The sequence below is a fragment of the Dreissena polymorpha genome, chromosome 2, assembly GCF_020536995.1.
Source record: "Dreissena polymorpha isolate Duluth1 chromosome 2, UMN_Dpol_1.0, whole genome shotgun sequence".
Taxonomy (NCBI): domain Eukaryota; kingdom Metazoa; phylum Mollusca; class Bivalvia; order Myida; family Dreissenidae; genus Dreissena; species Dreissena polymorpha.
The window spans coordinates 150,733,118-150,748,854 of NC_068356.1; the positions used below are offsets into that span (position 1 = coordinate 150,733,118).

Genomic DNA, 15,737 nt, shown 5'->3' on the forward strand with positions numbered 1-15,737 from the left:
ATGGAGGATTATTTACACATATATAAGAAAATTATATCTTTATATATTAATGCTTTATCTGTATATATTCAAATTATGTATTTATATATTGTGATTATGCATATAATGTATATAATGGTTACAGGCATTCATATAAAGATCTTTTGCCTTCACATAAAGAAGTAATGCCTTTATATGATGGAAGATTATATATCTATATATATAAGAAAATTATATCTTTATATATTAATGCTTTATCTGTATATATTCAAATTATGTATTTATATATTGTGATTATGCATATATATAATAGTTACAGGCATTCATATAAAGATCTTTTGCCTTCATATAAAGAAGTAATGCCTTTATATAATGGAAGCTTATCTGTATATAATACATTTGTATCTGTATATTTTTACATTTTATCTATATATAAGAAAATTATATCTTTATATATTAATGCTTTTTAAGTATATATTTGAATTATGTATTTATATATTGTGATTATGCATATATATAATGGTTAAAAGCATTCATGCACAGTCAGATTGACGTAATATCACCAGCTTTAGTATTATAAGACAGTGAAGGCGTTCCATATTTTTTTATTTTATTCTTGATTTTTTACTGGAGCTTTTTATATCCAATGTTAACATTTATCAATATAAAGCATTTAATGACAAACTTCAAAACATGCCAAAATCTGTGAAAATGCCCCTTTAATTCACCAGTAATTATTTGTCATGTTTAAAAACAAGCTATAGATATCAGTTGCTAAGTGTGCAGTTATAAAACAAGAGGGCCATGATGGCCCTATATCGCTCCACTGCTGAAAAAAGGCTAAAACAAATAATCTCTGCATGTGCAAATACTTAAATATAGGCTCTATTTAAGCACATGTACACTTTTGTGACACCCTGGGCTTGGTCAAATTTAACCCCAGGGGCATAATTTGAGCAAACTTTGTAGAGGACTACTATATCTCACTACATGTACATACAAAATATGGTAGCCTTAGGTCCTAGAGTTAAGGACAAGAATATTTTAAAAGTTTTGACAAAATAAGCATGATATAAGCGTATATAATGTTCAATTTTGTGACCCGTGGGTCAGGGTAAAATTTGACCCAAAGGGCATAATTTGAACAAACTTGGTAGAGGACTATAAGATGTTACTGCATACCAAATTTGGTAGCAAAAGTCTGAATGGTTTTCGACAAGAAGATTTTTAAAGATTTCACAAAATAGGCGCTTTATAAGCGTTTATTCAATTTTGTGACCCCCCAGGGCAGGGTCAAAGTTGACCCCAGAGGCATTATTTGAACAAATTTGGTAGAGGTTTATTAGATGTCACTACATACCAAATTTGGTAGACCTAGGCCCAATAATTATGGACAAAAAGATTTTTAAAGTTTTCACAAAATAGGCCCCATATAAGCGTATGTTCATTTTGGTGACCCCCCCGGGCAGGGTCAAATTTGACCCAAGGGGCATAACTTGAACAAACTTGGTAGAGAACTATTAGATTTCACTACATACCAAATTTGGTAGCCCTATGCCTTATGGTTGAGGACAGAAAGATTTTAAAGTTTTCACAAAATAGGCACTATATAAGCATATAATCGATTTTTGTGGCCCCCAGGACAGAGTCAAATTTGACTCCTGGGGCATAATTTGAACAAACTAAGTGGAGGACTATACAATATCACTACATATTAAATTGTGTAGCCCTAGGCTTATGGTAACGAACAAGATTTTTTTTAAAGTTTTCACAAAATAGGCATTATATAAGCATATGTTCAATTTTGTGACCCCCAGGGCAGGTTCAAATTTGACCCCAGGGATAAAATTTGAAGATGTCAACACATACCAAATTTGATAGCTCTAGGCCCGATGGTTATGGACAAAAAGATTTTTGAAGTTTTCACAAAATAGGCCTTATATAAGCATATGTTCAATTTTGTGATCCCCCCGGGCAGGGTCAAATTTGACCCCAGGGGCATAATTTGAACAAACTTGGTAGAGAACTATAAGATTTCACTACATACCAAATTTGGTAGCCCTAGGCCCAATGTTTATGGACAAAGGATTTTTAAAGTTTTCACAAAATAGACTCCATATAAGCGTATGTTCAATTTTGTGACCCCCAGGGCAGGGTCAAATTTGACCCCAGGGGCATAATTTGAACAAACTTGGTAGAGGACTATAAGATGTCACTTCGTACCAAATTTGGTAGCCCTAAACCAATGGTTATGGACAAGAAGCTTTTTAAAGTTTTCACAAAATAAGCCCTTTATAAGAATATATTCAATTTTGTGACCCCCGGTGCAGTTTCAAATTTGACCCCAGGGACATAATTTGAACAAACTAAGAAGAGAACTATTACATGTCACTACATACCAAATTTGGTAGCCCTATGCCATACGGTTATGGACAGGAAATTTTTTAAAAATTTCCCACAATAATGCTTATATAAGCGTTTATTCAATTTTGTGACCCCCCCAGGGCAGGGTCAAAGTTGACCCCAGGGTCATAATTTGAAGAAATTTGGTAGAGGACTATTAGATGTCTCTACATACCAAATTTGATAGACCTAGGCCAAATGGTTATGGACGAGAAGATTTTGAAAGTTTTCACAAAATAGGCCTTATATAAGCAAATTTTCATTTTTTTGACCCCCGGGGCAGGTCAAATTTGACCCCAGGGGCATAATTTGAACAAATTTGAAAGAGGTTCAACCCAGGAACATTCCTGAGAAATTTCATCAGAATTGGACCAGTAGTTTAGGAGAAGATGTTTTATGGAAAAATAAACGCACGCACGCACGGACGCACGCACGACGGACACAGGACCATGACATAAGCCCCGCTGGCCTCTGGCCAGTGGAGCTTAAAATGTACCTTGTGTTTTTTTTCTTTTTGCTTGAACTATGTAATGTCCCTCTTCAAAAAGTTCCATGTACTTTCCAGGTTTGAAATATCACCATTCAGGGCAATGCACAACTTCAATGCCTCAGTTTTAACTGTGTGCACTGACTCGGCTGGAGGATACTGGCTGTTTTCCCCTTTCACTGCAGCTTTAATAAGTGTTGCTGCCTGGGTGTCATAAAGCACCAGATCCCCAGTAGCCGTCTTCCGGAAAACAGGTTCCATCTTGCAAAAGATACAAACTCTGCATACAATATGTATTCAATGCTAACATGCATCCAAATAATCTCCAGTAGTTTTAATACAACAAGACAGTAAATATTGCTGTGAAACCATCAATCTCTATTAGATTATTTATAAAAATGTGAGATTACACAGAATATGAGCTTGGAAGGTTCTGGAATTATATCACTTGTAATTTTTTAAGAAAGTATAATGCACAAAAATATAAAGCGTAAGTAAAATAAACAATGATGTTTCAGATATTAACACTTACATAGTTCTTTTGCATGGTTCAAATAATAGAGTGTTAAGAATACAACAAAATAATGTTGAATAAATTGTTGATTTTACAAAGATAACTCACTGGAGAACAATTAACACATTTTAACGACTTAACCTATATCACTGTCGAAACAAGGGGCACAAGTCGAACTGGTAAATGTGGTTAGAAGTTACTTACTTATTGCAAATTAAACAAGAAAGTACTAAAAATGAGCAGTAATCTTAAAAATGTTTTAATCATCATGACTTGTGCAAAGACTTCAAAATTAATAATATAAACGTTAAAAAAAAATTAAAAAATTAAATTTAATTCATAAGTGTGTGAAAATACCTAAAGGTTACAAACATTTAAGACGGTTGAGGATATCAGATTAAATTCTTAATAGTAATACTCTTTGATACAGTTCGAGATAATGATTCATTTAAATATGATATACATATATACCATATGTATATCGCTAAAACATATAACTATTACAAGTATTTAAGCATTTTGAACAATATAGTTGGACAAAGAACAAGGGTCGTTCTTTAATGATCTATAAGAGCTAGCTTTATATGACCAATATACATTAACCCTTTGCATGCTGGGTAATTTGTCTTCTGCTAAAATGTCTTCTGCTGAATTTCTAAAATTAGCATTTTCTTCGATTTTTTTCAAAGAATACTATCAGAATAGCAAACAGTTTGGATCCTGATGAGACGCCACGTTCTGTGGCGTCTCATCTGGATCCAAACTGTTTGCAAAGGCCTTTAAAATTCAGCTCCAGCGCTTTAAGGGTTAATGATTGTGTAAAGTCACAAATATTGATTGCAAAACAGAAAGGTGAGAACAGAAAAGTAGGTCAGCTTATACAATTTGAAACATACTGATGTAGAATCAAATTTACGTTTGCAGAACCATCATTTCTTGCATAAATCATTACTGATTACCTTTATAAATAAACACGCACCGATAATGATTAAAAATATTCATTAGTAATATGGTTCAGTGATAATTTTACTGCAATCTTAATTTCTGTGATGGGCGCCGCCATTTTGAATTTACCCACGTGATTCTTGGTAGATGCCAGCAATATGATTGGTGGACAGTACCAAGATACTTTTGAATTCTTTGTAGATCCCCGCAATCTCATTGGTCCATACTACCAAGAATTTACAGCGACTAGTGGTGAGCCTGTAGCACCAGGGTGGGCGCATTTGTCTCCACAATATGTATTAGCAAAAAATCAAACAATATCCGATAGCTTTGACATCTTCTGAATGGTCAATTTTTGCAATGGAAAATACAGATGTACTATGTGTCAGTGTTTTTGTGACGCATAAATACTAATACCATGCCATCGGAGCTTTTTTTTTGCGAATGCAGAATCTGGATGCAAAGTGGTTAGTTGCAGTAACAGACTTCTCCTTCGGTATACGTATATTATGTTATCTATAGGGTGAATTGCAGAAGGCAATCTCCCCAAAAACATGGTGCAATAGGCATGTAAACTTTTTTCAAAATGTGTGGCCTGAAAACTACCAGTATATCATCTAAGTACCTCTGTCATTCAGCTGAGAGTCATAGTCCTGAGATTGTAACAGGCAGTGGTGATCAAACAATGCCATTGATGCTTACACCTTTGATCTTTAAGTTAAACTATGTTTCCTCACCATTGTCAAGTTCACTGCAATGCAAATCAAGGATCTGTTGACCTCAACACAAAAAGTCCCTTTAATGACACAAACAAATTGCCTACAAACAGCCGCAAGTCATAGAAATCATATGTCTTATACAGAAGATGTGGGTGCTTGTGACCATGCAGGAGGATCTTTACAGGCTGATTTCCAACTCCTGTAATAATTACATAAAAACAAGAGCTGTCTCCATAGGATGACATATGCCTCCAATAAACGCTTTGATAGAAGTTATTGAAGTGCACTAAGTGACCCCATGATCTAGTTTTTGACCCGGCATGACCCATATTCGAACTTGACCTAGATATTGTCTACATACAACTTCTGACCAAGTTTGGTAAAGATCGGATGAAAACTATTTGAATTAGAGAGCGGACACGAAAAGTGTGACAGACTGACGGACAGTGCGAAAACTATATACCCCCTTTTCTTCGAAAGGGGGCATAATTAATAAGTTGCATGTGTATAATGACCCAATGCAAATACTCCATGTCAACATCAAAATCATTTGATGGACATTTTATCATGAAAAATACAACAAAACAGCTTTGCAAGATATCAGATCACAACAAAGTACTTATTACTAATTGCTTTCTAAAAGTATTTTGCATTTGGTAAACAGGGGTTTTAAAGAAATGGATGTTACGAGGGGAATATTTATTTGTTAATTATAAATGTGTGTCTTTGAACTACATGCACAAACTAATGTATGTGAAACATAGTGCTCAATTATTGAAAGAGGAATGCAGGATTACCAGCAAAATTTCTACATGCATGTTTGTGTTCTCCCATATGCCATATTGCTGATCTGGAGTGAATTTGTTGTGTCCTGTTTCGTCATGCTGTACCCAATTTTCATATGCAAACTGGAAACAATGTGAACAGTATATAAATATTACATGTCTGACAGGGTGACAGTATATTTGTCAACTTGAGGCAATACTGTCAACCTAGGCGAAGCCAAGGTTGACAGTATTTTTCCGAAAGTTTACAAATAGCCCGGACAAGAATTGCAATATATGTACAGTTAATGGAAATTTCAAAGGGCCATAACTCTGTGAAAAATCATCCGACCAGAACCGGCTGATAATATGCACATTTCCTCTTGGTAGTGAAGCTTCCCATAAAGTTTAATTGAATTCCTGTTATAAGTTGCTGAGAGATAGCCCGGACAAAAATTGTGCATGGACGGACGGACGAACGGACGAATGGAAACACGGACAGACGAAGCGGCGACTATATGCTCCCCCTAAAAAAAAATTTGGGGGAGCATAATAAGTGAGGTATAATATTAAGAAAGTAATGATTTTTTTCTTTGCATAATGTCAAATCATCCAATTAAAACCATTCTGACTTGATGGTCTGTTTACTCATAGTAGCTATAACTGTATATTATCAAATTATATGTAATTGGAAGGCATGCAATAAACATAGCTAATTTAGTTTTATCTGAGAGCAGCAATACAACTTTCAATTTTCTCACATGTGGCATAACCCTTTCCCCCATAAGAAGCAAAGTGTAACTTGCAGTCTGTTCAGGCTTTATGCTGTTTGCTACTCATCAGTGTCTAAGGATTGGAAATGAAGCCTTTACAACTTGTATCTAGAAGGAAAGGTCTTAAATTAAATATAACTTTCTAATGGACTACAGATGTGTGAAAATACATATCTAAGAGGTATTAAGGGTTAATACATGTATATACAACTATAAATGTTCATTGCTTAATTAAAAACAAGAGGGCAAGATGACCCTAGTTTTACAAGGCCTTGTTCATTGCTTAGTTGAAAATACGGTACTCTAGAGCATATTGGATTGGTTCTCTTCTGTTTACTTTTGAGTGTGAGCATCTGATTAATTCTGATTGAGTTCTGTCTATTTGCATGTTTTTTTTTTGCAATGCAAACATTTGCAAGTTATGCTAATTCTACATGTTTTTGTAAGATTTGGACCTCGTGACCAAGATTTTGACCCCACATGATCCAATGTCAAACTTTGCCTAGATATCATCAAGAAAAACATCCTGGTCAAGTATTATCATTATTGGACAAAACTATGGCCTCTAGTGTGTTTACAAGGTTTTTGTAAGATTAGACCCCATGACCTAGATTTTGTCCCCATTACCAAATGTCAAACTCGACCTAGATATTGTCCAGATAAACATTCTGGTCAAGTTTCATCATTATTTAACCAAAACTCTGGCATATGGAGTGTTTATAAGGTTTTTGTAAGATTTTACCTGGTGACCTGTATTTTGACCCCTCATGACCAAACATCAAACTTTGCTTACAAAAATAACAAGTGTTCGGCAGTCGGAGACATACCCCCCCAAACGTGGCCTTGACCGTGACCTTGGACCTAGTAACCTCAAAATCAATAGGGGTCATCTGCCAGTCATGATTAATGTACCTATGAAGTTTCATGATCCTTGGCCTAAGCGTTCTTGAGTTATCATCCGGAAACCATCTGGTGGACGGACCGACATGTGCAAAACAATATACCCCCTCTTCTTCGAAGGGGGGCATAAGTATTATGACCAAGATTAAAAAATTGTGACTTCAAGAGTGTTTACAAGGATTTTGTATAATATAATACAATTTTTGACAATCTAAGGGCAATTATTCCGGAATTTATTATGTGATTTTGCTCACTTTCAAACTTGAATGAGGTCTTGGGGCCATATAGCTTCTCAGCAACTTTGATAAAGAATGCTTGAGAAATGTGAATGCTTAAGTGTTTACAAACCAATAGTGGACGGACAGACGGACGACAGACAAAGACCGATCCTAAAACCTCACCTGAGCAATCAGATGAGCTAAAAAGTGTGTTTATTTCACCGATCTGAACCATTTTCCATTTTGTTCGAGATATCAATAAAACCAATGTCTTGACTAAGTTTCACGATGATTAGGCAAAATATGTGACTTCTAGAGTGTTCACAAGGTTTCTCAATAGTCATATAAGGAAAACTGCCCCACACCCCCTAGCGGCCATGTTTTTAGACCGATCAGGACAATTTTCAAACTCATCTGAGATATAAATAAAACCAATGTTTTCACCAAGTTTCATGATGATTGGGCAAAAAATGTGACTTCTAGAGTGTCCGCAACTTTTTTTTAACTATATAAATATAAGGAAAATGCGCCCCCCCCCCTCCCTGGCAGCCATGTTTTTCAACGGACAGGAACCATTTTCAAACTCAACTCTTGTATCTAAAAAACAAATGTTCTGACCAAATTTCACATGTTTTCAAGATATACATATAGAGAAAACTGCCCTGCCCACTGGCGGCCATGTTTGTTCACCGATCTGGACCATTTTCGAACTTGGCCGAGAAATCAATAAAACCAATGTTTTGGCTAAGTTTCATGATGAAAAAATTTGACTTCTTGACTGTTCACAAGTCTCTTTTACTATATAAATATAAGGAAAACTGCCCTGTCCCCCTAGCAGCCCTGTTTTTCAGCGGATCGGAACCATTTTCAGACTTAACTCCTGCATCTAGGAAACAAATCTTCTGACCAAATTTCATGAAGATTGGAAATGTGACTTCTAGAGTGTTCACATGTTTTAACTATATACATATATAGAAAACTGCCCCGACTTCTACAGTGTTTATAAGGTTTTTCTTTTTTTTGACCTAGTGACCTATTTTTTGACCCAGCATGACCCAGTTTCGAACTCTATCAAGGTATCATTGGGACAAATCTTCTGACCAAGTTTCATGAAGATCGGAAAAGAAGTGTTTACAAGGTTTCTCTATAGCCAAATAAGGAAAACTGCCCCGCCCACTGGCGGCTATGTTTTTCAACGGACCGGTACCACTTTTGAACTCAACCAACATATATGACAAACATTTTGACAAAGTTACATAAGATTGGGCATGAAATGTGACTTCTACAGTGTTTACAAGTTTTTTTGTTTTTTTTTATCTAGTGACCTAGTTTTTGACCCAGTATGACCCAGTTTCGAACTCGATCAAGGTATTATTGGGACAAATCTTTTGACCAAGTTTCATGAAGATCCCACAAGAAATGTGGCCTCTAGAGTGTTTACAATGTTTCTCTATAGCCATATAAGGAAAACTGGCGCCATGTTTTTCAACGGACCAGAACCACTTTTGAACTCAACCAACATAATTATCATTAAGACAAACATTTTGACAAAGTTACATGAAGATTGGGCATAAAATGTGACTTCTACAGTGCTTACATGAATTGTCTTTTTCTTGACCTAGTTTCTGACTCAGCATGACCCAGTTTTGAACTCGATCGAGGTATCATTGGGACAAATATTTTGACCCAGTTTCATGAAGATCGCACAAGAAATGTGGCCTTTAGAGTGTTCACAAACAAATGATTATGTGGACGGACAGACGACGGACAAAGACCGATCACAAAAGCTCAACTGAGCAATCAGGTGAGCTAAAAAGGATGTAATGTTTCAATAATGCCAGTGCCCTAATGAGCTTTATCGCAAAGGTTTTTGTAATACGCTGACAGCCAAATGACTTTTCAAATAATTATTTCTGTTTTTTTGTTGTTACTGGTATCTTGAGAAGATCATTTTCTGCATGCATATTTGATAAAAGTATGCTACAGACTGCTTCTTGTACTCAATAAATGATGGTTTTACATACAATTCAAATTTATTTAATTATAACATGTTTTAAACACGTTTCCCCTGCAATACGGACAAGCAATCCCCTAATCCTAATCAGAATTAATTGTTTTAATTAAAGTTTAAATGTTTTAAAAATAAATGAGCAGATATTTCTTATTGTATTACAACATTACATCATCATTACCATCATTACCAGTAACATCATTTATGATTTCCCTACCCGTCCTCACACCATCACAATTTGCTTCAACTTAATATGCTTGCAATTACTACTCACATTTGGTAAAGCAGTTCTTGATACTGTTAACTATTGGTACTACCACATCATCAGCAACAAAACAAATTCTACAACTTCAAGAACCAACTAACATTACTGCTTCAGCTTACAATCAATTCAGATGAAGCACAATTGTTTTCATAATGTGCAGACTGCACAGGCTAATCTGGGATGAAACATTACGCATATGCAGGCTTTCCAGCAGCACCTTTCAAAAAAATAGGTGAAAACTAGGACAATTATTTACAAACAAGAGGCCCACGAGGGCCTGAATCGCTCTACTGCTTTAAACACTGTCACTGTGACCTTGACCTAGCGACCTGAAAATCAATAGGGGTCATCAGCCAGTCATAATCAATGTACCTATGAAATTTCATGATTCTAGGCCTAAGCATTCTTGAGTTAACATCTGGAAACCATTTTACTATTTCGAGTCACTGTGACCTTGACCTTTGACCCTGTGACCAGAAAAGCAATAGGGTTCGAGTCCTCATTAATATAACGACTGTGAACAAGTTTGAAAAGAATCGGATGAAAACTGTGGACTTCATCGGATAAACAAGAAAAAGTAACAATTTTACTATTTCGAGTCACTGTGATCTGGAAACCATTTTACTATTTCGAGTCACTGTGACCTTGACTTTTAACCCAGTGACCTGAAAATCAATAGGGTTTGAATCCTCATTAAAATAAAGAAACTGAACAAGTTTGAAAAAAATCAGATGAAAACTGTGGACTTTATCGGATAAACAAGTTTTTACAAGTTTTTACTGTTTCAAGTAACTGTGACCTTGACCTTTGACCCAGTGACCTGAAAATCAATAGGGTTTGAGTCCTCATTAATATAAAGACACTGAGTAAGTTTGAAAAGAATCGGATGAAAACTGTGGACTTTATCGGATAAACAAGTTTTTACTATTTCGAGTCACTGTGACCTTGACCTTTGACCCAGTGACCTGAAAATCAATAGGGTTCGAGTCCTCATTAATATAAAGACACTGAGTAAGATTGAAAAGAATCGGATGAAAACTGTGGACTTAATCGGATAAACAAGACAACGTCTAACACTCACACACACACACACACACACATATCGGTTTATATCACATGGAGAGGTCCTTTGTTCCGTACCAACACACCGAGGTCTACCCCTATTTGATGAAATATTTGAATGATAAATATAGACAGGCAACAGTTTTGGTAACTTAAACCCATGCATCAATTGTATTTTTCAATATTTTGCATTTTAAGATACGAGTATTCTACAAACATTGTGAGGTGCATACCTTGGGATGTCCCACACAGAGCACACATGTATCAGGTTATCATTAAGAGGTACCATCAACCAATGTTTTTATTACGTATTCTTCATCACACAGATGTATACCTTAATCAAATTATGCCTAAATTCAATTAACTAATTTGGCGTATCACAAAAAAGACTTTTGGAGGTGTGTCGATCGGTCCAATTTATTTTGTTATTTTGCCTTTAAGTGTATAGCCTCAAAATCGAATCCAGGAAGGCCCCCAAAAATTGGTTCGCAGCAAATTTTCGTGGGTCAGTTGCGTTACGCTAAACCATCTATTTGTTTATTTAGGCCTTTTTCAATTTCATTTGACAGTATTTTGTGCTTTTTAATGCGTATTCTAATGTGTGTACGGGCTAACTCATGAATATTAGTTTAAAGATATTAATATCTATAAACATAATCCATAAGAAACGTCGATTTAAAACAGTTTATTCCTCCAACAAATACTCCCAAACATTTTTATGACAAAAAGTAGTTTCAAAATGTATTTACACTTCGAACAATGTCAAGTTCAGACAATATCATCTGGAAACAAGAGTGCCAAACTGTCATAGGATACGCCCTTTTGAAGGTTTTGGACATCATCTAGACAAAACTTCTGACCAAATTTGGTGAAGATCGGATCAAAACTACTTCAATTAGAGAGCAGACACCATGCTAAATGCTTGAAATGCACTAAGTGACCTCATGACCTAGTTTTTGACCCGGCATGACCCATATTTGAACTTTACCTATATATCATATACACACAACTTCTTACCACATTTGGTGAAGATCGGATAAAAAATACTTCAATTAAGACAGCCGACACCATGCTAAATCCTTGAAATGCACTTGGTTATCCCGTGACCTAGTTTTTGACCCAGCATAACCCATATTCGAACTTGACCTAGATATTGTCTAGATACACTTTCTGACCAAATTTGGTGAAGATCGGATGAAAACTTCTTCAGTTAGAGAGCGGAAACCATACTTAATCCTTGAAATGCACTCAGTGACCCGTGACCTAGTTTTTGACCCGGCATGACCCATATTCAAACTTAACCTAGATATTGTCTAGATACAACTTCTGACCAAGTTTGGTGAAGATCGGATGAAAACTATTTGAAATAGAGAGCGGAAACTGCTGTGGAAACCGCCCGTCCACCCACCGGCGGCGTCCACCCGCCCGCCAAGGATGAAACTATAATACGTCCCGTTTTGAAAAACGGGCGTATAAAAAAATCAAATTATAGATGTATATTATGAAAATCAAACACTTACTTTCTTCAGACACAAATTATATAGAAGAGTCAATACCACAACATGAAAACGTTTAAGCAAAATATATTCATACATGAAACAATGCCTTAACCCTCCCACCTAGAACAAATGTCAAGTTCAGACAATATCATCAGGAAAAATCTAATTACAATTGTATATTATGAAAATCAAAGACTTAATTTCTTCTGACACAAAGTATATAGAAGAGTGAATACCACAACATGAAAACATTTAAGCAAAATATCTTCATACATGACACAATGCTTTAATCATCATACATAGAACTATGCAATGTCAAGTTCAGACAATATCATCTGGAAACAAGAGATGTGTTTGTCATAAACACAATGCCCCTTCTGTGCCGCTTTGAAGTGATATATTTGACCATTGACCTTGAAAGATGACCTTGACCTTTTACCACTCAAAATGTGCAGCTCCACGAGATACACATGCATGCCAAATATCAAGTTGCTATCTGAAGGGACATAGAAGTTATGAGCATTTTTCGAAACCTAAATGCGAAACCTAAACGCAAAGTGTGACGGAAAGACAGACAGACAGACGGACGGTCTGATCACTATATGCCCTCTATCAGGGGGCATAAAAATCAAATTAATATACATGTCACAATGCCTTAACCATAAAGAAAACATAACAACAATTGCGCAAGTATGATCTATTAATAAAGAAAATGGTCCAATGTTTCAAAGGAATTTAGTAACTCATAAACTATTTCAGAGTTAGTAAAACATGTTTATTGAGAGTGGAGAAAAAATAGACCTTGTTGTACAATGTTACTTGCTAACAAAAACATGGTCAATTCGGTTCACAACTCCGAACTTAAGTAAATTCTACAATGGAAATCAATTTGACGAGCTTTGCAAAAATTAAGAAGTTGGTTGTATGAATAGTTGTCTTCGGCCAGAAAAAATCCAACTGTTTTACACGTGTTTATAACAAATACCACCATCTTGTTTTCATACGAGTAATGCCCCCTCCCAATTTTGTATTATTTCTTTTAAGCATTGCTGCTTTGCATATAACAATATTGATTTTAGTATGGAGTATATGGCGTGTAAATTACTGTTTTTCAACCAACCGAGACCATTTGTAATCTTTTCCAAGATATCATTGGGACAAATCGTCAAATAAAATTTCATGAAGATCTGACAATTAATGTGACCTCTAGAATGTTAACAAGGCAAATGTTGATGCCGCAAGATGGACAACGGGCAAAAAGCGATCACAAAAGCTCACCATGAGAACATTGTGCGCAGGTGGGCTAAAGAGCTATAAAATCATTTTTGTTTTCTCTTTTCAGCAGTAATCCAGTTATGAATCGTGTTTTTTATTTTTTTCCATGACAATCCGTGTAGAATTTCATATTCTTGCATTACTCTTTCACAGTCTTCACGCTTTAGTTCCTTTCTCAATGCAATATTCGTTTTGAACAGCGTCTTCAAAAGATGACTCTGGTATTCACTGAGTTTCTGAAGCCTCTCTGAAAAAGTAATAAAATCATATTCAATTGCCTATTCTGTACCATGATGACCACCAACAAGCATCTCAGAAATATAATAAGTTATAAAAAAGTTCATCTCAAAACTGTTCCAGAAAATGAACCATGTTTTAAAGGTAATCTTTTTATTTGAAATGCTGCTTGTAATTAATCAAATGAAATGTTGCACAATAAACTATTCAGAATGTGAATTTCTATTGAAACAAAAGATCTGAAGTGATATCACTTGAACATTTTCTCAATTCTCTTGAAGACATCTAAAAAATAATTATGCTTAATATAACCGGATAATTTGAGTAATAGTTACTTAGTAATAAATGTCCACACATTAAGATGTATCCATTTATTAAGTTTCATTTTGATATGTCTTACAGATTTTGAGTTATGAGCAAGATTGAAGTAACGATTTAAAGATAAGCTTGGAACGCCTATGAAGCTTCTTGGCAAAGTTAAATTGTGTCAAAGTAGAGTGAGCTTATTTCAATTACTGTGTTAATTGTACATTCATTACAAATTTTTAAACAAAAACATTATACTGTGATTTTCAGGAATACCGTTTTGTTGTTGAAACAAAGCCTACTTACTGGGTTGACCCGACATGGTTACAGTTGTGGACGGCCCAGGTTTTGCATGTGGCTGTCTTACTGGCACATCATGGTCTGTGTCAGAAGATTCAGGGTCTGAAAGAGGTTCATTTAAAAAATAATCTTCCTACACTATCTTATAACAAGAGATTGCCAAGCAATATTGTCCCCTACCGGTGAAACTCCACCATTGTCAGTGATTTTTTTATTTTTTTTTATTTGTTGCCATAGCAACCAAAATTCTTGACCTAGGAACAAAATGAAATGACGTTCATTCTCTCCATATTGCAATCTATCCATGTTTCAAGTTTCATGAAAAAATATGAAGAACTTTTAAAGTTATCGCAGGATCCAGTAAAGTGTGACGGACAGACAGACTGACACTAGGAGCGTAAACCATAAGTCCCCTCCGGTTTCACTGGTAGGGGACAACAAGGATATCAGTAGTGCTAATGGATGCTTCCCAAATTGGCCATTATGTTGAAACAATGACCAAGTTATATCATAGGAAATTAAGATTGCCAACCCTTACCTTCACCTTTGGGTCTAACTAAAGGTCCTGAGACAAGAGCACCGCATACCGGGTGCCAATGCTCGGCTGCGGGTGCAGTTAAAAAAAAAAAATTGAGGTCACAGTGACCTTGACCTTTGATCTGGTGACCAAAAAATGGGTGTGGAGTGTGGAACTCGTCAATGTGCAGCTACATATGAAGTTTCAAAGTTGTAGGTCAAAGCATTTTGATTTTTTAGCTCTACTGCCAAAGGCAGAAGAGCTTATGGGATGGCATGGTGTCTGTGTGTGTGTGTGTTAGACGTTGTCTTGTTTATCCGATAAAGTCCACAGTTTTCATCCGATTCTTTTCAAACTTACTCAGTGTCTTTATATTAATTAGGACTCAAACCCTATTGATTTTCAGGTCACTGGGTAAAAGGTAAAGGTCACAGTGACTCGAAATAGTGAAAACTTGTTTATCCAAAAAGGTCCACAGTTTTCATCCGATTCTTTTCAAACTTACTCAGTGTCTTTATATTAATGAGGACTCAAACCCTATTGATTTTCAGATCACTGGGTCA

General features: G+C 35.6%; 1 protein-coding gene across 2 annotated transcripts in view; it reads right to left on the reverse strand.

Moving 5' to 3' along the window:
- Window positions 1-2,905: 2,905 nt before the first annotated feature.
- LOC127869442 (uncharacterized) overlaps window positions 2,906-15,737 on the reverse strand; it is a 152,302-nt gene continuing 139,470 nt past the window's right edge. Inside the window, exons 6-7 of one of the 2 annotated variants that reach the window (XR_008044563.1) lie at window positions 14,664-14,759; window positions 11,711-14,061 (exon numbers count right to left, since the gene is read on the reverse strand). Coding sequence is in view for 1 of the 2 variants with exons in the window: in XM_052412023.1 (XP_052267983.1) it covers window positions 2,906-3,130 (225 nt within the window). In the remaining variant the exon portion in view is untranslated. Of the gene's footprint in view, window positions 3,131-11,710; window positions 14,062-14,663; window positions 14,760-15,737 lie in introns of those variants that run through there. The other variant, XM_052412023.1, reaches the window with a different exon arrangement.